This window comes from Gopherus evgoodei, chromosome 8, assembly GCF_007399415.2.
Source record: "Gopherus evgoodei ecotype Sinaloan lineage chromosome 8, rGopEvg1_v1.p, whole genome shotgun sequence".
Lineage (NCBI taxonomy): Eukaryota > Metazoa > Chordata > Testudines > Testudinidae > Gopherus > Gopherus evgoodei.
This window is the reverse complement of record NC_044329.1, coordinates 89,509,025-89,533,592: the sequence shown is the minus strand read 5'-3', so window position 1 is coordinate 89,533,592 and position 24,568 is coordinate 89,509,025. Positions and strand designations below refer to the sequence as shown.

Sequence of the window (24,568 nt, the reverse complement as noted above, 5' to 3'; positions counted from 1 at the left end):
GTTTAGGTTTGAGGAGAAGCTCTGGCAAACGATGAAGACAGAGCTTTACCCAAAAAAAAGCGGTGCTTTTTTGTTTTGTTTTGTTTTTGTTTTAGAGCAAAAATCTGGAGCAGGTTTGCTTGTAACGATAAAGATCTTAACATGTACAGAAGGCGGGTTTTACACAAGGAGGTGAGGCTAGAAAGCCAGCAAAAGGCTGCGAGGTTGGGGTTGTTTTTTTTTTTCGTTGTGAAGGTCCACCCACTTGAAAACAAAACTTTTTTTTCTGAAGGGCCTCACATCAGTGAAGTTGGGAACAGGATCTTAAGAACAACCTTGCAAGTAGCGGCAACAGCCAGGCCTTGGAGTCTTTATTTTCCCCCACCCTTTAAAGGTGCTTTTGTGTTTTCTCTGCCGGTGGAAGCGCTGCCCTTTCTGGAGTTGGTATGTGATAAGAGGTCCTAGCAGTGCCATGTATTGGAAGAGCGATCAGATGTTTGTGTGTAAACTGGAAGACAAGGACATTCCTGCGCTTGGTATTCCCACTGAGAAGGTGAGCTGATCCTAGGCAAAACCCAGGAGCGCTGCCGGGAACGCGAGTGGTCAGTTTCTCAGAGATGTAGGCTAATGTTACCAGTCTTCGGGAGACATGATTTTTCGAGTTTCTTTAGACGTGGTAGTGGATTACAATTTGCGAAGCACATCTAGGTAGCTAAAGTGTACAGCCAGGAAGGAAGAGGCCGGGTGTGGGTGGGGGAATTGTGTAGCCTTTAGACCCACTAGGGCTTTTAAATTAGTCTGAATAAATGAACATTCAGATCAGCACGATAATTTGAACACTGAAGCTGTACGCTGATACCAGTACTCCTGATTTAAGTCACCAACGCTGTAAAAGCTGGTTATATTAAATAGACCTTAGTTTGGTAAATGTGTCCCCACAAAATAGAGACCGAGCCTTTAATATACCTACATGAGTGAGCGAGCGAGAGAGAAGGAGGCTGTGACTCTATTAACTTGCCTAGGAATATTTAAAGCATTCAGGAGCTCGCGGTAATTTTATTGACTAGAGCGGAACTTCCATTTTTGGTTCAAAGTTTAAACCAAAAAAGTTGTGAAAATAGTAGTTTTGAGTGGGAAAATTATCACGCGTAGTGAATATTCAATGCTTAGGGATTTTTAAGCAATATCATCTGCTGGTCTGTAGATTTGTACTAGATGTTTATATAATAAGATTTAACCTTTAATTTTTATTTTATTTCATTTTAAGGAACCAAAAAGTGGATGTTCCCCCCCGTAGCTATAGTGTGATTTCAGTAAGCTTGGAAAACTAGGAAGTAACTGAGGTGTGTGTATCAAATCACGCCCAGACCCACATTTTCCGAAACGCAACGTGTTAGTAGAGCTGGGAGGATTTGTGTAATAGCGCTCCTCATAGTATGGCTTTAAAAAAATGTTGGCCCGCGATTGAGCAAAGGTGCGATTTTTTTAATGGCACCAAATTAAATTCAGCTGGATATTTTCCATTATTCGATCCGCTTTCTGCGCCGGTTAAAAATAATCCTTTAGGAGCTCAACTGTTGTCTCTTATTGAGCTCTTAAGTGGCAATTTACACCTTAAAGAAACGAGTGCAAGTCACTGGCGGCTCTAATTGCAGCAAGTTTACCAAAGAGCCGCTGGCTCCCTTGACTCCGAAGCATTTTCATTCAAAGCGTCCCTGGCACAAACACCAGGCTGCTGAAATCCCGCTGCAATTAGTTTTCAAGTGTCCCATTAAAGCTCTCTCCCTTTGGGGTTCTCCGGCGCGGGGGCCGCTTTGCACGGCCCAGCCTTGCCCTTTTAATTGCAGTTATTAAAGAAATAAGCCGCCCCCCCCCGCCATGCTGGAGGAGGAGAAGGGGGGAGGGTTTTAACCTCCTGTCCCCACCCCGGGGGTCAGGCGCGCTCCTAGGGCTAGCCCGGAGCTGAGCCCGCGGGCATCGCCTCCGGCTCCAGGTGGCCTCATCAGCCCCCCGCCTGGGGTGGAGCTGGCGGTGGGGGGCTGCGGCGCGCTCAGCTCTCCCGTTTCCCCTGCAGTTCCCGGGGCTCATGGCCGAGGAGTGCGGGAGAGCGGCGGCCCTGGCGGGGGGAAGGCGACGGAAAGGCGCCGGGGAAGGGGCGCTGGTAAGTGACGGCGGGGCAGGGGCAGGGGGAGAGGGAGCGGGCGGCGCGGGGCGGTCCGAGCGCGCTAACAGGCCCCCCGCTCTCCCGCAGGTGAGCCCCGAGGCAGCAGGGGACGAGGACTCCTGCTCTTCCTCCACCCCGCTGTCCCCCTCCTCCTCGCCCCGGTCCATGGCCTCGGCCTCCGGCTGCGCCCCCAGCAAGTGCCTGTGCAGCAGCTGCGGCCTGGAGATCGTGGACAAGTACCTGCTGAAGGTGAGTGAGTGAGAGCGGGCGGGAGGAACCCCGAGCGCGCTGCTGGCTTCACCTCCCCGGCTCCAGCTGCCTTGGCTGCAATGCCCACCCCGGGCGGGGGTCGCCTCCCCAGCCTGGGGAAATGGGCTCCTCTCCCAGGCTCGCGTCAGACTGGAGGCGAACGTAGCCCCCCTCGATTCCCTGGTGTACAAAGCGCTGGGGAGACCAATGTGAGAGAAACGCCCCGATTCGGCTCAGCAGAGTGTCTGGCTTCTGCGAACTATTGGGGGGGGGTCCCCCTTTAGCAACGGGCTGCTCGCGCTTCGGGCTCGGCAGCAAGGCTGGGAATGCGGAGAGCGCGCGGTGAATAATTTCGCTTCCTTCTTTTAAAAACCACCTCTTTCTTTTTATAATGGTTCTTGGGGGATTGCTTCTTTACCTCCCTCTCCTGTCTATGATGCAAACCTTTATAGAGCCTTAGCGGCCAGAATACAGAGCCTTTTCCATCTGAAATCGTATCAGGAATTTTACTCAGACTATCGATTTTTTTGCTTTTACTTCAAACAATTCATCATTTGTATCTTATGATCCGCAAAACCTGAAACACTGAGTTCCAGATTCTTTGCCCTCCTATTTCACCTTAAACTGTGCCATTCTGGAAAAAATAACTTTTACTAGCAGTCTATAGTTAAATTTGAAAACACTGAAATATGTCCTCTTTGTTTTTGCCACCACCCTGTTAAAATCCAGTATGTTCATTTTTCATGGTTTCATATATTGGCCATTTCAAATTGCATCCGTCTAAAACTGCAAAAATAATACCCCGGGGCCGGTGAAATGCTGGCCCCACTGAGGTTAAGGCAAAACTCCCATTGATATAATTGAGTTATCCCTGGTGTCTTACAAAACATACACATTAACGTTTTGTGATTATGAAGTATTTTAAATAAGCATAATTAATTGAATGGGCGACTCCCATTGTTGATTGAGAACTAGTTCTGAAATTACATAAAAACAAGTATATCAAAAGCACATGGCTGCTAATATGGGAACCTCTGTGAGTAAAGTGCCAACCAAACTATGTACCTATACTATGAAAGTACCAGGAAAAATGAATCCTACACTTTGATTTCAGTCTGACTAATGAGTAACTGTTAGAGAGGGAGTTATATTATTTTGTATTAAGTGTTGAGAATTTACAGTATCTAGTACAGAACAATCTCTCCATAAGCCACACTATTTATATGTGAGTTTTACTGGTTTCAATTCAACCACAAATACTGGGGTGCTTAATTCACGATCTTGTTCCTTGTTAGTGTGGCTGAGTTATGCAAAGTACAGTAACCCCTCATTTAATATCTGTGGAGCTCCACCACCAAGCATACTTTGTAAATGCTGAATGACATGTGGGTAATGTGGTACAAATCACCAGCCACTAACCTGAGTTTGAATAGGATTTGTTCAAGGGAAAACCAATGGTCTGAACTTCATGGAGTTTAACCGTGCATATTCACAAAGCAAAATACCACACTATTGGTGATCTCCACCCACAGCTTAGGCCTTGTCTAGAACAGACAAAAGGTTGTTTAGCAAAAATATTTCAAGTAATACTATAAATGTGGGAGCATTGAGTGTAAACAGAATTTAAAGTCTTAAAAATATGTTCTCTGCTCACAGTTGGCCCTGAAGTTGGAGTGGATTTGAACAGGGAGCTGCACAGATATGGAAGTTCTGTACAATCTATCTGCATTATGGATGACTTAATTTTGCCTAATGAAAATTGCCTCATCCTTGACACACATTCTATACAATTGTTCCTCGTCCACTCCCCGAAAATACTGGCAGCCTGGGCATTTTATTTTCCGATATTTGTCCCTGATCCTGCAGACGTGTATGTTCTTAACGTTACATGGGAGAGCAGTCTCGTTGCGGCCAATGGGACTACTCCAATGTGAAAAGTTAAGCACGTAAGTGTTTGCAGGAAGTTGGGGGCTTTAGTCGAAAGGCAAACTGTTGATGCTACTTAGAGAGAATTCTAGAATTAAGTGTTTTGGGAATTCCAGGAATATGTTGCCTCAGGAAACACTTTCTTTAAAAATAAGTTAGTAAGCTGCTCAGGCCACGGGCAGTTTCTTTTTCCTGCCCTGTGTTATGCCAGTTATGTTGTCAGTAGCTAAGAAAAAGACATTTTCTGCATTTTGACATTCTAAAGGGAAAGTTGCTTTTCAGAAGTGTTCTTGAGCTATATAAATAAGTTAATTCTCTTGGGATGGTTTAGTAGCTTCTGCAGCGGGAGAAGGAGCTACATTGCACTGGAGCAATATTACCAGTCTCAAGTGTTCAAAAATCATGAGTCAGACCTTAAAAGATCAAGAGACTGGTTACGAAACCCCAAGACATATTTAAAAAATAAAACTTGCGTTTTTCATTTGCTGTCTGGGTTACAGCCTTTAGGATACCCTTGGTTCTGGGTTCAAGATTTTTGGGTGCACTCAGGTCAGGATGTCCTGTTTTTGTCCACAGCCGTGAGGCTAGACAAGTTTACCTATCATTTTTTAAAAAGTCACTTAATCAGCTCCATAAATAAACAACCACTTACCCAACACTCTCAAAATGTTGTCAGAACAGTTAGCACCGCTCGAGACATTTTACCTTTTTCTGTTCGCCCTTTCAATTCAAACGTTGTCTTGAGGGTTGGAGGCATAAGGGTAGGGGATGTATATTTATGTTGCTTTATTATTCATTGATGAGTTTAGATAGAGGAAAAAGTAGCTGGAAAGAATCTCACTTCATCTTTACTTCTAGGAAATCCCCCCTCCCCTCCTCCTTTTATGAATCTTTTTTGGTAACAATGTTCTCAAGTGGCCAAGGTATGGTGGGATTCGAATTAGAACCCAGGTTTACTGACTCTTACTCCCAGTGATGCTCTGCATAAATCACTTAACCACTCTGAGCATCAGTTTTCCCCTGTCTGAAAACTGCAGAATTTGCAATTTAGGTAGAAGCTGAATATAGTTGCAAATATGAATAGTCTATACCACTTGCATGAGACAGAGTTTTAAATAGATATTTATATCTAGTGGACCATGCTACTCAGATGTCTGACTCTTTCTATTCCTATCTACAGTGTGAAACTGAAACATTGCTGACAGTGGTTGTTACCAATGGGTCTCCTAAATCAATGTTCACTATGTGGTTAAATAGGAATGTAGATTGGACAAGACTATACTGAGAACAATTAAAATGTGGTATGCCCTTTCTACAGGAGAGTGCTAGCAGCATTAGGACCCCTATGATAATTAGGCTATGGGTTGTTGCCAGAATTTTAAGCATCATGTTGTTTAAATGTGTCCTGTGCAGTTTCATGTGATGTGGGGCTTAACACTAGCAGCTCATCTATACTAGGGTTTACTAACACTAGTAAAGCCAAAACCATTGTTGGCAATAGTGGGAAATACTTTTTTCTAGAATCATTGAGGCTTGGTTCAGCCCAGATGCTTTTGTTCCACCGCCACTAGTAGTATAACCATTTTCAACCTGGCTTGGCAGGATCAATTGCTGACAGCCATTATCAACAGGGCAGTTTCTTACCATAGACAAGGATATTGAGAGGTGTAGATCAGCATTAAATTGTGATGTACTGATAAATCTGTTAGTTTGTTTTGTCTTTGATTCAATAAAGACTGCTGCCAATATGATTATATATTGAGAGAGAATGCTGGACAATATGCAAACAACTTTACATTTTAGTATAATTGGCTGAAGTTTTTCTCTTCAAGACATCCTTCATATGCATACATTATTGTGATGTCAACTACAACTCTTGGGTTGCATTCTGATCTTTGACTAAAGACGCAACACTATTTATATCAAATCTGCTGCATGCAGCAAACAGATTTTGAAGATCTCATTATTTGAGGTATCTGAGATTAGAATCTGACTCTGAGAATGAACATTTCTGATCTAGTTTGTTGCTTGGTTGCCACTTTCATTAAAATGTTGTATTATCCATAATGTTGTTACTTATCATAACTGGGAGTCCTTAACGTTCAGTGTTGGTTTCTGACCAAATTAATTTATCGTCCTTGCAAATATTAAATGAGACCAATGTAGAAAATCTGTTCTACACTTTATCAAATAATAAAAATGCACAATACTAACATTATAGACAAACAACTTGTATTTCTAAAACATTAGACTATTGATAATAAAAATGTATAGAGCTTGTCAGAATTGTTGACAACCTACTAGTCACTTTCTGTGATTAAAGGGTACGTCTGCACAACAAGTGCTACAGCGTGTACACTTGCTACAGCGACAAAAGGAGTTATTCTATCACTGTAGAATTCTTCCATCAACCCAGCTACATCTACAGGTTAGGGAGGAAGAAGGGGAGGAGTAAGATCAACTTAACTACATGACATTTTTCACAGATCTGAATGACTGAGCTAGGTTGACCTAAGTCAAACAGCATTATAGATTTTACATTTTGAACTATAGAAACAATGGTTGATAGATCCCTTAGACAATTTGGAAATAAGTCCTAAAATGCTTTGAAAATCTTAGCCCATAAACTTTATTACAAGAGTGCAGACTCAACTGGTAAAACACAGTTGAGATGTAATTCGTGGCTTGTTTTATTTGGCAAATGTTCTCTGCACTTAAATCTCGAAGCACTTTATATATCAATTGAATTTAGCGCTTTCTGTTAATGGGATCTTTTTTGCAGATAGGGGAACAGACAGAGGTTAGATAATTTTTCCAAAGTCACTTGAGGCCAAATTCTGCTTTATTACTCAGCTGGTGTGAGAGCAGAACTAGGCATAAGAAGTCCATGTTGGCGCCAGAACCCCTGCTTCCCATTATTATGCTTTAAACACAAAACCACAGAAGCTCGTACTGAGGATCTCTATTAACTTCAAGCATAGTTCTTAATTGACATAGATGAAATTTGGAACATTATTTTTTAGAATCCTAATGTGTTGCCTTTAAAAAATAAATACAAACTTTGATTATGTATGGTATATGCTGATAGTCTCTGGTACATATGGCAAAAGTATAGACTTGCCTCCCTATTTACATAAATCAAAAACACTCCTTCACAGTTTATGCTTCCAAATTGGTATGTCGTCTTCTTTCTCCCTTTCATAGGTAAATGATCTCTGCTGGCATGTACGCTGTCTCTCGTGCAGTTTTGCAGAACCTCTCTAGGAAGGCATACCAGCTGCTACATCAAAGATAAAGATATTTTCTGCAAACTTGATTATTTCAGGTACATCATATGACTCTTAAAAATGGAGCTCATTTTTCTGGGGCAACAAGTGAATGAGACACCCAGACGTTCACTTAGGCTGGTATTTAGGTTGTCTTTCATCTTCACTAGTTTCAATAGTCATTATGCACCGGAGCCTCAATTTCCTTAAGAAGGGATTGGGGAAACCTTAAGCAGTTTCTCTAAAAGTAATTACATCATAATAGTTTGTAATATATTATTTATTTAATGTGCCATGTTGTGTATATTAACTACAGCATTTATGGAAAAGATCCCTCACTGTTGAGGCCCTTGAGGCAACTAAACCATTCACAATAGAAGTCAAGGCCCTTGCAATAATACAGACTCTAAAGTCATCAGATTAATAATTTCTTTTAATAGTGCTGGTTCAAGGCTACAAAGTAGAGCTGTGATGTTCTATTCCAAGAAAAAAGTGGATATAAAATTCCTTGTACCACAAGCAAGACCTTTAGGACACCATAGAAAAGCATTAATTTAAAAAAAATCCCATTTTACTGTTTTGTATCTCCATGCAACCTGTGAACAACATGTTCCCATAATTTTAATATGCTGATTTATGAGCAGTTGGTTTCAGAGGTGTGGTGGCATGCAGGCAAGATTAGGGTATGATTCTGTGAAATGTGGATTATGGTAACTTGTACTGGCTTCAAAGGGAATTGAGAGGAGCTTGCAATTGACAAAAATAGGAATGAAGTCCTGGCATCTTTTCAAAGTCAATGGGAGCTTTGCCATTGACTTCAGTGAAATTAAGATTTCACCCCAAATCCAAAGCAGGCAGGGAATATTCAACCATGAAATAAACTGATCATCTGGTGACCACTCTAATACCAAAAGAGAACAATTTAAACTAAATAGTAATTTAAAATCTACTGATGAGTGCTTAGCCCTTTTGAAAAAACTAGGCTAGTTCAGATTTTTTGGATCCTCAGTTTAAGCATCCATTTTGGAAGATATTGGTGTCACACGTAATCCTAAAGAATAAATATCCATGCTTATAATAGATGTATTCTAGTCACTTTTTCCTCTTGAAAATACAGTCGGATTCTGATGGAAAAATATTTTATCTCTGTATTTTAGATAAAGTTGGATATTTGAAATTCTTCTAAAGGTCGTAACAAAATTAGATGCTGTACTTTTTTCCCCTTGTTGTTTCCTGGAATCTAATCTCTTTCCCTCTAGAAGCATTCTAGATATATTTTCTCTGTTTTAACTTTCAGTTAGCAGTTTAACTATGTAGTTAAGGCCCAAATTATTTGGGCAATGTGGAATATATTTAGATAACTGGGAGGTCATAGAACACTAGATAAATAGGACAGGGAGACAGTTGACAATGGATTAAAAGGGGTATTTAGACAGTGGCGGGGTAAGTGACTTTTTGATTTCACTTCAGCGATTAAATGACTACATTTTGCCCTCTGATTTAAGGAAAGTATTAAATTTGTAATTGGACTGTAGCCCTGTTTTTAAAACAACTAGATGCAAACTTTTAAAATTGCTTCTCCAGAAAAGCAGCGTAAATTCTACCATCATCTAACCAATGAACAGAGTCAGTGCACTTACTATGAATCCCATGGACTGTTTCCCCATCAAATTGTCACTAATTTTCCTAGGGTGGTGGTGATGTTTTAGATTATTATTTCTGTGACTTAACCTTTTGTTTTCCCTTCTTTGCCATAGGCGGTATGGAACCCGTTGTTCTCGTTGTGGTAGGCACATCCATTCTACTGACTGGGTCCGAAGGGCTAAGGGAAATGTGTATCACCTAGCATGTTTTGCCTGCTTCTCCTGCAAAAGACAGCTTTCCACTGGAGAGGAGTTTGCTTTGGTTGAAGAGAAAGTCCTTTGTAGAGTACATTATGATTGTATGTTGGACAATCTAAAAAGAGAAGTTGAAAATGGTAATATCCTGCTTTTATTAAATTCCTAGTTTGACTCTCATTTAGCCTTAACTAAATTTGCTGCTATTTCATCTTTTTATGAGAAAAGCAGTACTCTAGCTTTATTAAGGATAAAGGTGCACGTATTTCAACTAAAATAATGTTCAAACTACCCAATATATTTAATTCTTTTATTCTAATATGTTCAACTCACTTTCTGTTGTTCTGAAGAAAGCAAAGTAAAATGTCTAGCTTATCCAGTTGGTCTGTGACATTGTAGATGTAATGTTGGACCAAATCCTGCTCTCTTATGTCAGTGAAATCTGGATGTCCATGGAATTGCTCCAAATTAATACCAACGTAATTTTGAACAAAATAGGACCCATTGTATAATTCCATAATAACCAGCTAACAAACATTAGAAATTTTTTCCAGAGTAATGTGACTTATGACTAATATCATTCTGAATCATCAATATACAGAATTTTTTTTTTCGCATCAGGGAATGGGATTAGTATGGAAGGAGCATTACTAACGGAACAAGATGTTAATCATCCGAAACCAGCAAAAAGAGCTCGGACCAGCTTCACAGCGGATCAACTCCAGGTAGAGGCAGCATTGTGAGCACTGAAAACTGACACAGTTCAGAAATGCATAAAGATTTTATGCAATGAATGACTACAAATTGATTTAAATATAGTTACATATGAGCAAACTATTGTCTATGTTCTAAACTATTTAACAAATTATCAAGACATGGCATGTTTCTGGAATACTTTGTTAGCTTTAGCAGTTTAATATAAAATAGTTACTCCTCTAGCTTTTTGTTTCCCTCAGGGCAACTAGTAATTGTGCAAAGTGGAAACCAAAATGTTGATCTAGTATGACTGCTTGATGAAATCCATTTAATCGGACATTTATATCACTATGCATAATTACAGTAAAGAGAAAATATCTTCAGAATTATGTATTATGAAAAAATATACAAAGGAAATGTACTTCATATGCCTTCTCAGGACACTAGTGTGTTGGAGTTCTCGATTTCATTATACCACCACAATCAGCCTTTTAATGACTATCAAGATTGTGTCCTCAGAACTGGAAAGTATTATGTTTCCATCAGCATAAACAGGAACTCTTGGGTTGGCTCCAGTCAAATTAACCCTTCCTTATTTTATATGGTGAGGGGAGGTGTGTGTGGAATAATTGAACTACTTTCTGCTGGTTTGTCTTTTGTGGAGGAAGGACCAATCTCTCTCTGATATGCTTAAGTATACGGAAGATTGTAAATATGTGTGACCTATAAAACAAGTATTGATGACGACTGTCAAATGAGTATTCCTTGCTTTTTCTCTCCACCCACTTAAGTGACTTTTTCAAAACATTCAGATCTTGACTCTACCTATTAAAGCATATTCTCCTCTAAATTTAAGAGTGGAATGTTGGCTTATTTTTTCAGAATCTTCATTTCACTACTCAGTGCTACCTGTTTTAGGTCAAAAATATATTTTCATAGAGAGGGTGGGGTTGGGGCAAAGTGAAATACTGAAAGAGTGAATTTGAAACTTAAGCAGTGTGAGAATATCATGGTCACAATTTACTCTTTTGGTTTGGACGTACTGTATAGTATGAAGCATTTTCCAACATCCCTCTATACCAGCTCAGTCAGTGGATATACTTCTTATGATGAGATGGGAGACTCTGCGTGTTGTGGGGGCTGATGAATCAAAACTCTTGTGTGGTCAAGTCTGCTCTAAAGGAGGCTGGCTGGCTGAATCTCCTCTGTCACTGGCACTTCCTCCTGCATCGTGACTGCCTTGATTATGGCCCACTAAGATGTACAGCTTTGGACCTAGTCTCTGATGTGAAGTTGTTCACTGGTCCCTATCCCCCATGAAAATAAATAGCTTTTCAGTCATGGAATAGTTCAGATCAGTTGATCTTTGAGGAAAAACCTGATTTGGCCTTCTCAAGACAAAAATCTATGACCAGTGTCAACCCAATCATTACAGGGGTAACAGCAGGAATAGACTCCAGCTCCTACAGGCTACAAAGGTGGCATCCCTTTGTGTCCCATTTCATATTTGTGCACATGGTGTAACACATTTTCCGTTTTTCATTGAGTCAGCACTGAACATTTAGGTCCTTGTCTTCTTGTCCAGAATCACCAAGACAAAATGGTAGTCCTTACTGTGTCTCTCCTTGCATAGAGCCATTCTGTCATCCCTGACCTGACTGATGGATTGCTGCAGGTAGAATCAGAAGCATATATGTGCCTGGTACAGAGTAGGATGCAGTTTTTTCTGGGAACTCTGTGTCTGAGTGACAAATTGAAGCAAATGATTGAGAATCTTTTTCAGCTCCAGTAATTCATGTCTCTCTCAGCAGAGGTGACTCTATGTATTTTGCTGCCTCAAGCATAGCAGTCAGGTGACTTTCAGCAGCAAGCCTGCGCGGGGGTCCGCCGGTCCCATGCCTTCGGCGTACCCACCACCAAACTGCCACCGAAACCGTGGGACCGGCAGACCTCCTGAAGGCATGCCACTGAAGGCAGCCTGACTGCTGCCTTCACGGCGACTGGCAGGCTGCCCCCCGCAGCTTGCCACCCCAGGCATGCACTTGGTGTGCTGGTGTCTGGAGCTGCCCCTATATCTCGGGTCAGGTCTGATACTCAGGTCAGCAAGACGCTTCTTTTGCAGACTCAGTTTCTGAAACCAAAGATACAATCAGTTCCTTAACAGTGCTTTACTATTATTGTCTAGTGTGCTCTTATTGGTGGTTTGGATTTCTTAAAGAAACAGCCTGATACAGTATGCTTAGCAAGCTTTTTACATGTAGTCACTCTTAAATTTGGCTCCTCTGCTGCCTTGATCTGAGTTCACTCTGGCCAGCCTATCCTCCTTCCTTGGCAGTTGTAAAAAGAGAGTATTCAGTAGGAATTGTCCCTAGAGCGGCCCAATAGAGTGGTGGTAGTGGACATGAAGCACTTAAGCCAAGGCATAGTAATGTGGCAGTTGGCTCTTGGTGGAGACTGGTCTCTGTCTGCTGTCAAAAACCCACTTTGCCATTTCTGCCCCAAGTTGGAGTAGGCAGTGATAATCCAAACAGAAATGCAATATGTAGACTGTATATATCAGCAATGTGGGGGAGGAGGGAACAAAGAAGTATCTTGTACTCTTCTTCTTGGCAAGAAGAAATTTCCCTTCTCTTGTTGCTATTCACACTTCTAAGATTCTGAAGTCCAAAGCAACTGGCTGAGCTGGAGCCAGAACCCACCAAGAGAATAGGAATTGTGCTAATCAGCACACTTTCTGAATTGCTGCAAATGAAACTTTTTAAGCCCCCTCTCAGGTTAAACTGATGGTATCCTACTTCCTCAGGATGATATAGAGGAATGTTCTTCAGGTTTCAGGGCCCATTATATTTAGGATTGAATGACTTTTTTGCTGTCCAAGTCAACCTTAGCGTACTTTGCCCTTAACCTCGAAGGGCAGAGCCTTTGTGAAGATTGCATTTTCTAAATTTAGCATTGTCCTTGGCTTCTGGAGTTAATGCTTCTTTCTAAATCACCACCTCTACCTTAGATACGATCTTTTGATCTGGGCTCAGATTTTTCTATCCCACCAGGCACCTGGCCCTGCTTGGTCTTTCCTCTTGGGTCAGAAAGCTTCTCTGGAGCCATGAAAAAACACATGCAGTGTTATCTTTGTATCAAGCGTATTAAGGCTTCCTTCTATCTAACTTTGAAAGAAAACAGCTTCTAATGCTTCACCGTACCTCTGGTTTAAAAAATGCATTGAAGCAGCACATGGTGGCAGGTATAAATAGCTTTATTCTGACTAGGAGACAATTTGACAAGTGCTTCTATGGAGATTGTGGATGTGGGGAATGTTTCTTTTCCAGAAATATGTAAAGCAACTCCCTGGGTGTGTGTTGCATACCCTTTTATATCACTAAAGAGACCTGATGTGGGAAATCCAGGTTTATAGATGTTTTAATCCATCCATCTATTCTTCTCTGGTACCCACCACATGCCTGTTTTGGAATTGGAAGGTGCTTTTCATGTTCACGCTCAATAGGTGGAAAATTGAGAGGTAGTATTCTCAGTCAGCCTAGGCATCCCATCCTGCCATCTCTCATGTTTGGTGAAGATGGGACTATATTCTCCCTTAAACTTTTTTATGGAGTTTAATATGAACAGAATAGAATTTTTAATGCTCAGGAAGTCTGAAGAGGTTCATCCAGCTAACTGCCTTTATAGGAGGAATAACATAGTAATTGACTCTTACGTAGTGCTCTGTATTCAAAGCACTTTACAAACTTTGACTTCACAAGAGCTTTACTTTTTTCCTGTTTCCATCTGCTGGTAGGAGGACTTATACTCACAATATGGGCTGGCATATTGGGACATGGAGAACCCAATTAACAAGTAAGAAACTATCTCTTTTTTCATATAAAACTCTGAGTGACAGAATGAGTTTTTATTTCAGACAAACTAGAAAATAGCTGCTGATGTAAAATATTAGCTCTGTAAATGACCTAAATCAAATTATAGAATAGATTCAGGTTTATAGCTTCGGTTTATGAAATCTTAGAGGGATGGGTGGAATGTTTAGTCAATTTTCAGTTTTGCTATATGTGGTAATATCCAATGGGCAAAATCGTTCTATCTCCACAACCATTTAAAAGGTAATATGTATAAACCAAAGTCCTTTATCAATAAAGTCTCTTATGCTCTATTCTCTGGGTTCTATTGTTGTTCATACTCAAAGCAAACTCACTGGCAAATCTAAATGCTGGTGTGGGTCAAATGGAGTGGGTAATTATCTGTATCTAAAGTGTTGGACTGCAGAATATAATCAAGGTGGTATTTCAGGGCTATATGATGTAGTAAATAGGTGATTCTGTTTCTAAGGCTGTCCTAAATCTTGATTTAAACCATTCTACTTTGGATTCACCTCTACAAGATGTCAACAACTTCTTACGTGAACTGGAGGAGCTAAAGAAGAGAACCCGCTAGTTTAGACTGCTTCTAACCTACAAAATGTTCCCTTCACACCATGAAACAAAAGTACGTCATCTAGCAGTACCACCACCCAACTTCAAACCACCTGTCCGTCGGAGCTAGACTGGTAACAGGCCTGACCTGTCTAATGTTTTTTAAGAGAAACAGAACATGTGGAAAGGGGACATTAAATGAATATCCAAATTGGGGAGGTGTGATTACACCTTGCTTCAAAAAAGACAAAACTCTTGTGAGCCGCTTTGTGCCATACTTCTCAATGGAAACAATTGCTATAGTTGCCACTGGAATTTTATGGTAGTATCCATAGGAGAGGAATTGGTTCATGATCGGGGTGGCTCTAGGTTTTCTGCCACCCCAAGCATGGCAGTCAGGCGGCCTGTGGCAGCATGCATGCACATGATCTGCAGGTCCCGCACCTTTGTACCTGCTGCCAAATTGCCGCCAGAACGGCAGACCTCCCACAGGCATGCCGCCCTCACAGCAACCAGTATGCCGCCCCACACGGCCTGCCGCCCCAGGCATGCGCTTTCTGCACCAGTGCCTGGAGCTGCCCCTGTTCATGATATTGGAATGAGAGAGAGGAAGTGGTCCGTGAAACACTCGGTTTGGTCCATGCTATGAAAGTTTGCAAACACATATGTGTAGGGTGACCAGATGTCCAGTTTTTTAAAGGGACAGTGCCATTTTTGGGGGGGAATTTTTCTTATGTAGGTGCCTATTATCCCCCACCTCTGTCCCGTTTTTACCAGTTGCTATCTGGTAACCCTACATACATGGCAATGCCATCATTAGTCCCCAAAGTCCAAAATGAGCAAATTTAAATTTTCCTTTATGCCACTACAGAGTCACCAGCAAAAGGCCATGCAGTTTCACTTTGTTAGATTAGGCAAATTCTCACACCTTTATAATTTGGAGTCTTTTCATATGAAAGGACTCCAAAGTGCTTTACAAACTATATAGTTTGAGCATATGAATTATTTGCCACTACAAAAATGCAGACTCCTCTAAAAAGAAACTGCTCCAATGATGCACAGTTTAGCGACAGAAAGTGAAATTTATTATTCCAGTTGAAGCTAATGGACGAATTTAGGCCCAAAATTAGAATTTAGTCAAGACCCAAGTTTAAACTGACATTCACTTTTGCAAAAGATGCCATTCATTTTTAATGACAAACGATCAGTTTTTCAGTTTTCAAAGCATTGCACCATACCACCCTAATCCTATGCTGAGCTATATCTGACATAGCTTAGTGAGATTAGTCTGTAGTAGGTCTGTTATATGCAGCCTGTGTAGTATACAGAGAGGATTACAGGTAAATTTGCATAAACTCAGGACTTCAAAATTACATACATATTTCAGGGCAGCTGTAAAAGAAATTAAGTGGGAATCCTCTTTAGAATACAGGACCTAGACTGATTGGTCTTTTTGAACCTGTCAACCATGGAAAGTTCATCTGTGCCCCTATTAGTATTCACTGGTCTGCAGTTTATACACTTTATCTGACAACATTTAAGTTAGTCTGCGGTGAATTCTCTGCCATAATCCCTCTCTAGTGCAGTCATCATACCTGCATTTCTTCTCCTCCCCCTCCCCCGCCAGTACTGCAAACCAGAACAAAGAAAAATGCCTATTCCAATTCTAAGTGTCTGAATGAGGCCGTTTTATTACTCTGAGTAAGGGATTATCTCTGAAAATGATGATTTTAAAAAGATAAACGGGACAACATGCTTGGGGGTTAAAGAGCATTTATTCCCTTACCCTGAGGAAGGATATGACCATGAATTTGAGAGAAGCCTTGTAATCTAGATCTTGATTTTGCTAGCACTCGCAATACTTATTTTTTTTTTTTTTAAGAAACCAACCTCTTACCTTTTCAGGTTATGCAAGCACAGTTTGCTCAAGACAACAATCCAGCTGCACAAACACTCCAAAAACTGGCAGAAAAGAACCGGCTTGAGCAGGCGTGTGATACAGGTGACTGTACTAACTTTACTATCACTAACACAAAGTCCAAGTTATACAAAACCTGAGTTACTCAAAGTGCATAGTACGCAAGTAAGAAAATTGCGAATTCCTTAGTTGGAAAGAGATTTAATCTGGTAGTTTAAACATAACTGCAGATCAAATCTTTCGTGCAAAGATTGTTTAGAATAACCCATATCTGTTAGATGCCTACAGTACATTTTTCATCACTTCGGGGGGATGGGGGATACAATATGCAGACACCTCAATGAGTTTTATGTTGTTTTTAAAAAAACTCTCAATTAATGTTATGTTGATACAAATTTGCTAGAGAGAAAAATGAAACATTGATTCATTTTTGAGCAAGATTTAATTACATTTACTTACTTCCCCCAAAGCTGCTGCAATACACTGTACAAACACTAAGATTTAGAGGACATCTACTGATCAACCTAGATATGGGTTCTGAGCTAAAATCTATCCTCCTGCTATCTAAAACGTAAAGGAAGTTCAAATCCAGATCAAATTTTGTGTTGGGGGATCCATCTTCATTAAACAATACCACTGTGATCCAACCATAGTGTAAGGGCTTTCCTTTCTCTTTTCATTCTTCCCTGGGTTGAAAACTTCACAGAATATTTCTGTAAGAATGGCTGATTTCTATAATCCCTGGCTAAAGGGTCAAACTTTTTTTTAAAATGGAAACTAGATTACTTTAAAAAAAAATCCAACCTGGCATACCAAGGATATTTCAACATTCTTGGTCAGCAACGTAATGGTGATCTAGTCACAGTTCCATGTGCTCTGTGACCCTGACACTGAATCAGCTTCAGTTGAACTATAACTTGAGGATTGTATTTAATTTTTACATTTAATTTAGAAATCAAACATGATTTACATTTTCCTCCTTTTTCAGGTGTGGTTTCAAAACTGTAGAGCACGCCATAAGAAACATGTAGTCCTAATCATTCATCGACTGCGTCCTGTCACAGCAGTTCAGCCCGTCTAGGCTGTCTCCACCAATGTTAGAAGAAATGGCATACTCGGCATATGTACCCCAAGATGGGACAATGTTAACTGCTCTACATACATACATGGATGGTAGGTACAGTAACTTACTTAACTCTCTTCAGATCTAAGTACAAAATATCATGCTTTCTGTAGGTGAAGCAGAGGGATTTATCAGGTAATGTAATATAGTATAGTAAAGAAAATCTATCACTTCTCATTTCCAGTATTCTCTTTAACATCTCTTAATACCTATTACTAGGGCCCTACCAAATTCACAGTCCATTTTGGTCAATTCCACGGTCCATGGGATTTTAAAATTGTAAATTCCATTATTTAAATCTGAATTTTCACGGTGTTGTAATTGTAGGGGTCCTGACCCAAAAAAGGAGTTGGGGGGGGCAGGGCAGCTGGGTTGGTGTCACAAGGTTTTTTGTGTCTCTGGTGTGTGTGTGTGGGGGGGTGGAGGGTGGGATTGCAGTACTGCTACCCTTACTCCTGGCTGGGAGCTCAACTCTGAAGACAGTGCTGCCGCCAGCAGCAGCAGCGCAGCGGTAAGGATGACATGGTATGGTATTGCCACTCTTCTGCACTGCTGCCTTCAGAGCTGAGCTCTTATCAGCTGCCACTCGCTAGCCACACAGCTCTGAAAGGAGCAGTGCAGAAGTAAGGGCGGCATGGTATCATATTGCCACCCTAACTTCTGCATGGCTGGCGGGGCGCTGCCTTCAGAACTGGGCACCCACTCAACAGCCACCACTCTTCAGCTGCCCAGCTCTGAAAAGCAGTGAAGAAATAAGGGTGGTGATATTGCAACACCCCTAAAATATGGTTATGACCTCTCTGCCAACTCTCTTTTAGATAAGGACCCCCAATTTGAGAACACTGGTCTCCCTGTGAAATCTGTATAGTAATAGGGTAAAAGTAAATAAAAGACACGATTCATGGTTCATGATGTGTTTTTCATGGTAGTGAATTCGGTGGGACCCTACCTATTACCTAGTGCTGTAGCTGCTCCCTTTGTTGTATTAGCATAGCTGAGGATTTGGATCTAAAGAATCACTGTTGTACTTTCTACATCTGTGGTTTTCAAGTGCGGGTCATGACCCAGTTACTGGGTCATGGAATGGAAGGCACTAGAGCACGGTGGCTCTGGTCAGCAATACCAACCAGGCCGTTTAAAAGTCCCAGTGGCAGTGCTGCTGGCTAAGGCAGGCAGTCCCTACCTGTTCTGACACTATGAGCGGCCAGCAGCCCGGGGGCCCCTGGGGTGTCCTGTGCTGCCCCCACCTGAGTACCAGCCAATGTGGGGGTGGTGCCTGTGGGTGAGAACTCTGTGAAGCTGTTTGCATGCCTCCAGCTAGGAGCCAGACCTGCTGCTGGGCCGCTTCCGGGGCGCAGTGCAGTCTGTGGTGTGAGGATGGGTGGGAAGACTGCTTAGCAACCTCGCTGTGCTGGTGACTGGGAGCCACCTGAGGTAACTCCATGCCCCAATCGCCTGCCCCCAGCCCTGAGCCCCCCTAAACCCAGGTAATGCTCCCCTCGTGCCACCCCAACCCCTCATCCCTGGCCCCACCCCAGAGTCTGCATCCCAGACCATAGCCCTGGACTCCCCTCCTGCAGCCTAACCCCCTGTCCCAGCCCAGAGGCCCCTTCCACACCGTGAACCCCTCATTCCCAGCCCCACCCCGCAGCCCTCACCCCCACACTCCAACTCTCTACCCAGCCTGAGCCCCCTCCCACACCCCAAACTCTTCATCCCCAGCCGGTTGGGTCGCGGCATCAACAATTTTCTTCAACTGGGTCACCAGAAAAAAGTTTGAAAACCACCGTTCTACATACTAATAATGCTGGTGATGAGAAATTATATTAAACACACTTGATTTGTGCTGTTAATTTAAAAATGTAATTATTGCTCATTTTTTAGTTAATCATAAATGAAGAGTGTTTACTCTAAACACTTTTTATTTTTCCAATTCAGGATTTTTAGACTTTTAATTTTTTAGTTTTGAATTTTGTATTTGAAGACTTGAAAGGAGGTACTAGAGATTAGTGGAACATTTAGCAACTCACTGCAGACTAAAGCTCTCTCTACCACTGGCATACAGAGAAAACCTTGCTATTACAGTGATCTCCAAAGCAGATCATAAGTGCTGACTTCCCCTCTGCCCGTGGGTGCTCAACCCCTGCCTCTGGTTAATTTATTCATCCCCATAGTCCAGCCCTTCCCCAAAGTCCCCACCCCACCCTGCCTTTTCCCACCCTAGCCCCGTCCCATTCTGGTCTCCATTCCACCCCCTTCCCCCCAGTGCCTGCCCCTGCCCTGCCTCTTCTCTGCCTCTTCTTCGCCTCCTCCCCAGAGCATGCTGTGGCCCCCCCTCCTTTCTCTCCTCTCGAAAGGTCCTAAGCACTGCCAACAGCGGTAAGGCAGCAGGGGAGTGGGGGAAGCACTGGAGGGAGAGGAGCGGGGACCAGCTGCTTCAGGGGAGGGGGGAGGAGCTTCACTGCTAGTGCGTGCAGAGCAACCCGCTAATTTTTCCCCTGTGGGTGCTCCAGCCCCAAAGCACCTGTGGAGTCAGCAACCTATGAACCAGGTTACCAAAATCTAGTTCCAGGTTGTAATGTAGGCTGGATTTCAGTTGTTTCAACACACACAAATTTGAATCATATTTATAATTAGGTTAGGGAACAATTGTATTGTAACAGGTTTCCTGAGATGGTTGCATCTGCCATGTAGACAGGATCAGTCTGCTTCCCTTCTCAAGCTGCAGGATAATATGCATGGATGGAATGGCACTAACAGCTTGTGACCCAGAATGAAGAAGTTGGAACAATCATTAATGCCGTTAAAACTGGCTAGGTCCTGTAACTGTGCTAGAGCAATGGTTCTTAACCAGGGATGCTTGTACACCTGGGGGTACTCAAGACTTCCAGGGGTACTCAACTCATCTAGGAGTGTGGGTTTTTTCAGCTTGAGGGTTGCAGCCCACAGGGGGTTGTGGGATGCATTTTGGTGGGTTGCAAGTGCAGAGAGTTGGGCAGTAGGGGATGACAAGCAGGGCAACGGCCTGGGCCACAAAGTTGTTACATGCTTCAGCCCCGGAGGGCAAAGCTTTTCTTCAGACAAGCCTATTTATAATTTTCTGTTAAAAGTGAAAGTAAGCAATGTTCAGTAATTGTGTGCTGTTGGCACTTCTCTGTATTTTTGTCTGATTTTGTAAGCAAGTAGTTTTTTAAGGAAGGTGAAACTTTGGGGCATGCAAGACAAATCAGACTCTTGAAAGGGGTACAGTAGTCTGGAAAGGTTGAGAACCAGTGTGCTAGAGACGAGCCCTTGCTGAGGTTAGTGAAATTAGTGCAGCTACCTTGTGGCACACTCGTCATAGTACAGTGTCTGTCTGTCTTTTTTTACTAGCTTGCAAGTTTTCTCCTTTCAATGCAGTTGACCAATAAATCTTTCTATTTTTTAGCTCATTCCACCTACAGCACTTGGACTCCAGCCCTTGCTACCCCATTCAATGACACAACTGCCAATAAGTCACACCTAATTCCTTTCTTTCAGGGATAAAAGCTAGTAAGGATGTACTCTTAAGAGTCATTTATTGTGTATTAAAATATCATTGAAAAGATATTAATGTACATTTTTTTATTTAACATCCAAAGCATTTTCAAGACCATTTTGCTGCCCAAGTACGTAAGTATGTATGGATTCTGCGTAAATAACTATGTTGTTACAAGGCTTATTAAACACCTTTTTGTATTGTCTGGAAGTAGTCACTCTAGTTATGTATTTGTTAATTTATTCATCATCAAGAGCACTTTGCCTAAAAGAAAGGACTGATAATTGTGCAAAATGTTTACAATTCTTTGTGAAATTGTAGTTTATCATTAGTTTGTATCTGTAAGTTATTGTTATAAAAAGTATTACCTGTATTTGAGTTATATACAGCCTATACTTTAAAGCTTATGTCTGTGAGTTGGCAAAATAAATTTTGTTTGCAAATATTTTCAAATGAGCTGAATAAACCCTCTGTTGCAGCACGCTAAACAAACACGTTATTGTGTTTCTGGTTGAATTATGAGTAATTATAAAGGATAGCATAGTTTTAATCTTCAATTTTAAGACAAGGCCCCTTGTAAAAGTAGGCACATTAGACCTAAATGAAGTTAACTTCGGCCTTCCTCAGGATTATGCAGTAATGTTAATTAACTTAAATCTTTTGATAAGCTTACATTGTTTGTTTGAAATATTTCAAACATATTCCACAAAATGAAACTATAACTAATGCATACCTGCACTGCAGAGCACAATACTGCCCAGTATCCTCTGTGGAGAGGGGAAAAAATACTAGGTAAACCTTTTTGGGTGGGGAATGAAGAATTGTTCAAAACAAACTTCTTATACTATGTGTGAAGTAAATGAGAAACAGCAAAGACCCTATAATCTGGTTTAGGAGGAGGATATTGCTGAAGCAGCTCCTAGTGTTGACTTCAGTGGTCACCATCTCATTGACGTGAAACAGAGTTAGCTTCGGAAGCTCATACCCAAGTCAAAAGGCTCTGGGGAGGGAGAATTCACATTTGCTGCTGCTATTGTTTGAGCAACAGTCTATATGCAAGGCTAGAAAAATTATGGCGTGGATGCTGGCAGTTTCAGCAAGACTTCAAGCTTTGCAGGGCAGCCACTGCCTCCTGCAGGCCTCCTCTTGAGCATGTAAATTCTGCACCCTGTTCTGCCCCGAGTTTTGGAATTTCTCCAGCTGGCTACCATCTTTTTGTCTGGTAGCATTGCTGAGGAGAAATCTCATAATTCAAGCCTTCACTATGGCCTGGGACTGGAAGTGCTTGCTTCCCTGAAAGAAGGTCTGGCCTTTGCAGTCACTGGTGTTCAGTTGCCCTTACTGCTGTATTCTCATTCTGGAAAGATCTCCCCCTTGCTGCTTCCTGCTATTGGAAGGGCAGTAATGTGAGAGCTGTAGGCACAGAAAATTCACAAAACTTCTCTGTGGGAAGAAACAGAAACATTCACAAATTCTTCATAGAGACAATTGTCCTTCCTTCTTTGCCTAGTTTCTCCCTATCGTCTTTCCTGCACCCACCTTAAACCACTACTCACCTACCCTAAAATGTCATGAAGTTGATGCTGTGTAATACAGACAAATCATGACCCATAAATTTATAGTATTCAACATACCAGTTCTTAATGTTAAAAGGGAGTTATGCTTTTTTAAGGTGCAAACTTTTAACTCTTTTGCACAAATACTTAAGCTGTTGTGTTAATATTCTACTTCAGTATCTGAGAAACTGAGGACTTGATCCTGCACCATTGAATTGTACAGGAGCAGGAGTAGGCTCTGAGCATGAGTGTTTTCTAGTCACCATATAGACAAGTGGAGGGGAGGGGAAAAGAGTCATTCCCTAATCTGAATCTTGCAATCTTAATCCAAATTTCACAGGGGGGGGAGGAGGGAAAGGAGCTTGCAAGTTTGTTCTAAGTAATCTATCCCTTGTCAACTTTTTAACTTGACTCCCTGCGTAGCTGCCACTGTTGTGATTTGTTAGGTAATATCAATGTATTGTCCCTTGGAATTTTTTGTCACTCTTGGCGTTATTAATCTTAAATATTTAACCCTTTTGTATTTTCTTAAACTCGTAGCTGTTCTAGAACTCCCCAAAGAAGCTGAAAAATAACTTAATAGGCTTTTCATAAACAATATTTTGGTAATTTAATCTTTAAAAATCTCAAATCTGTAGAATAAATCAAATTAATAGTGCAATTTAATAAAAATCTTTTCTTTAAGAAAACTTTGCCCTAGTTATCTTTAAATGGTTCTGTTTAAACAGGAAAGACAAATCAAAATAGGTTATTCCAATTATTCACTTGGTTTAGCTATGCACATTGAGAACCTTCCCCCAAAACAGCGACATCTAGTGACAGAAAACTATAAAACTAGATATGCTGTTTGTGAGGTTAATATATCATACTTTTTTCTCAGCGTGTGTATAAACTTGTTAATAAACTGATTCACACTCGACTTCAGGTTTATATTTTTGCTACTTTAGACTCATTTCTCTTTTTTCCTCCCGTTGGTTTAAAAAAAAGTCTCACCTTTCAGTAGATAAAGTGGACACTACACTAGTGCAGTAGCTCTTTACCACTTAACAGAGTCCAATGTTTTGTTCTCACCAACTCTCTACAGTGAGTGTCCACAACATTAGGCCATGCTGTACTCTCTCAACGGGCATTTCTGCTGGCAGATAAGTGGCCGTGGGTTGCAGTAGTAGGGCAGAGGTAGTTCAGGACTGAGGCTCTGAATAAAATGATATACCTGGATCGAACATCTGCTTTCCTGAGAATAAGACTTCTCTTTCAAACTGTGAGGCAGAATGATAACCTTAATTGTCTCTTCAGCCCCCAGCCTTTCTTTTAAGTGTTGCCCTGGCAGGCATTGTTTTAACTAAAGCTACCTTTTACAGTGAAATTGAGCCAGGAGTGAGAGTGACAAATTCTGCACCAGGCTCCAACTAAGCATGTATGCAGAGTATAGCACATGTCTGAATTTGTCTGTTCCAAGGTAGTTCTAGACATGAGGGAATATAGAAGGTATCTGTGTTTCTCAATCAATGCTTTGGAAATTTGTGCCTTTGTAGGGTAAAGATCTCTTCTACTTCTGGTGGCTGAAGAACTAAAACTCTGTCAAAGTATATCTAACACAGACAATTTTACATTACTCAGATTACTTGGAATTTTATATCTCCAAACTGTGGAGTATGTTTGTGATAAGAGTGCACGTTCCTTGAAAACAATGTACATATTTTTCCAGTTCTAACCATGGCAGTGCAAACGTATTATAGCTTCACAATTATAGTCATTCTTTGCTGGTTTTGGGAAAATACACCTGTAGACTGATGTTATGGAAGCACAAGTCAAATGCAAAGATTTAGCATGTCCTCTAAGTGCTTGCAGGATTGATCCCTACTTTACCACATGTTTTGCCTATTCTGATGTTAAATGAGTAATGCACTGTGCC

General features: G+C 41.4%; 1 protein-coding gene across 1 annotated transcript; it reads left to right on the top strand.

Moving 5' to 3' along the window:
* Positions 1–309: 309 nt before the first annotated feature.
* Positions 310–21,648, top strand: LHX8 (LIM homeobox 8). The gene is given in 13 exon segments (XM_030574044.1): positions 310–532; positions 2,054–2,140; positions 2,231–2,392; positions 7,523–7,562; positions 7,565–7,643; positions 9,342–9,562; positions 10,044–10,147; positions 16,445–16,510; positions 16,512–16,541; positions 17,446–17,526; positions 17,528–17,630; positions 21,008–21,015; positions 21,017–21,648. Coding segments are annotated over 13 exon segments (1,131 nt in total). The 5' UTR covers positions 310–451; the 3' UTR covers positions 21,086–21,648.
* The last annotated feature ends 2,920 nt before the right edge of the window (positions 21,649–24,568 follow it).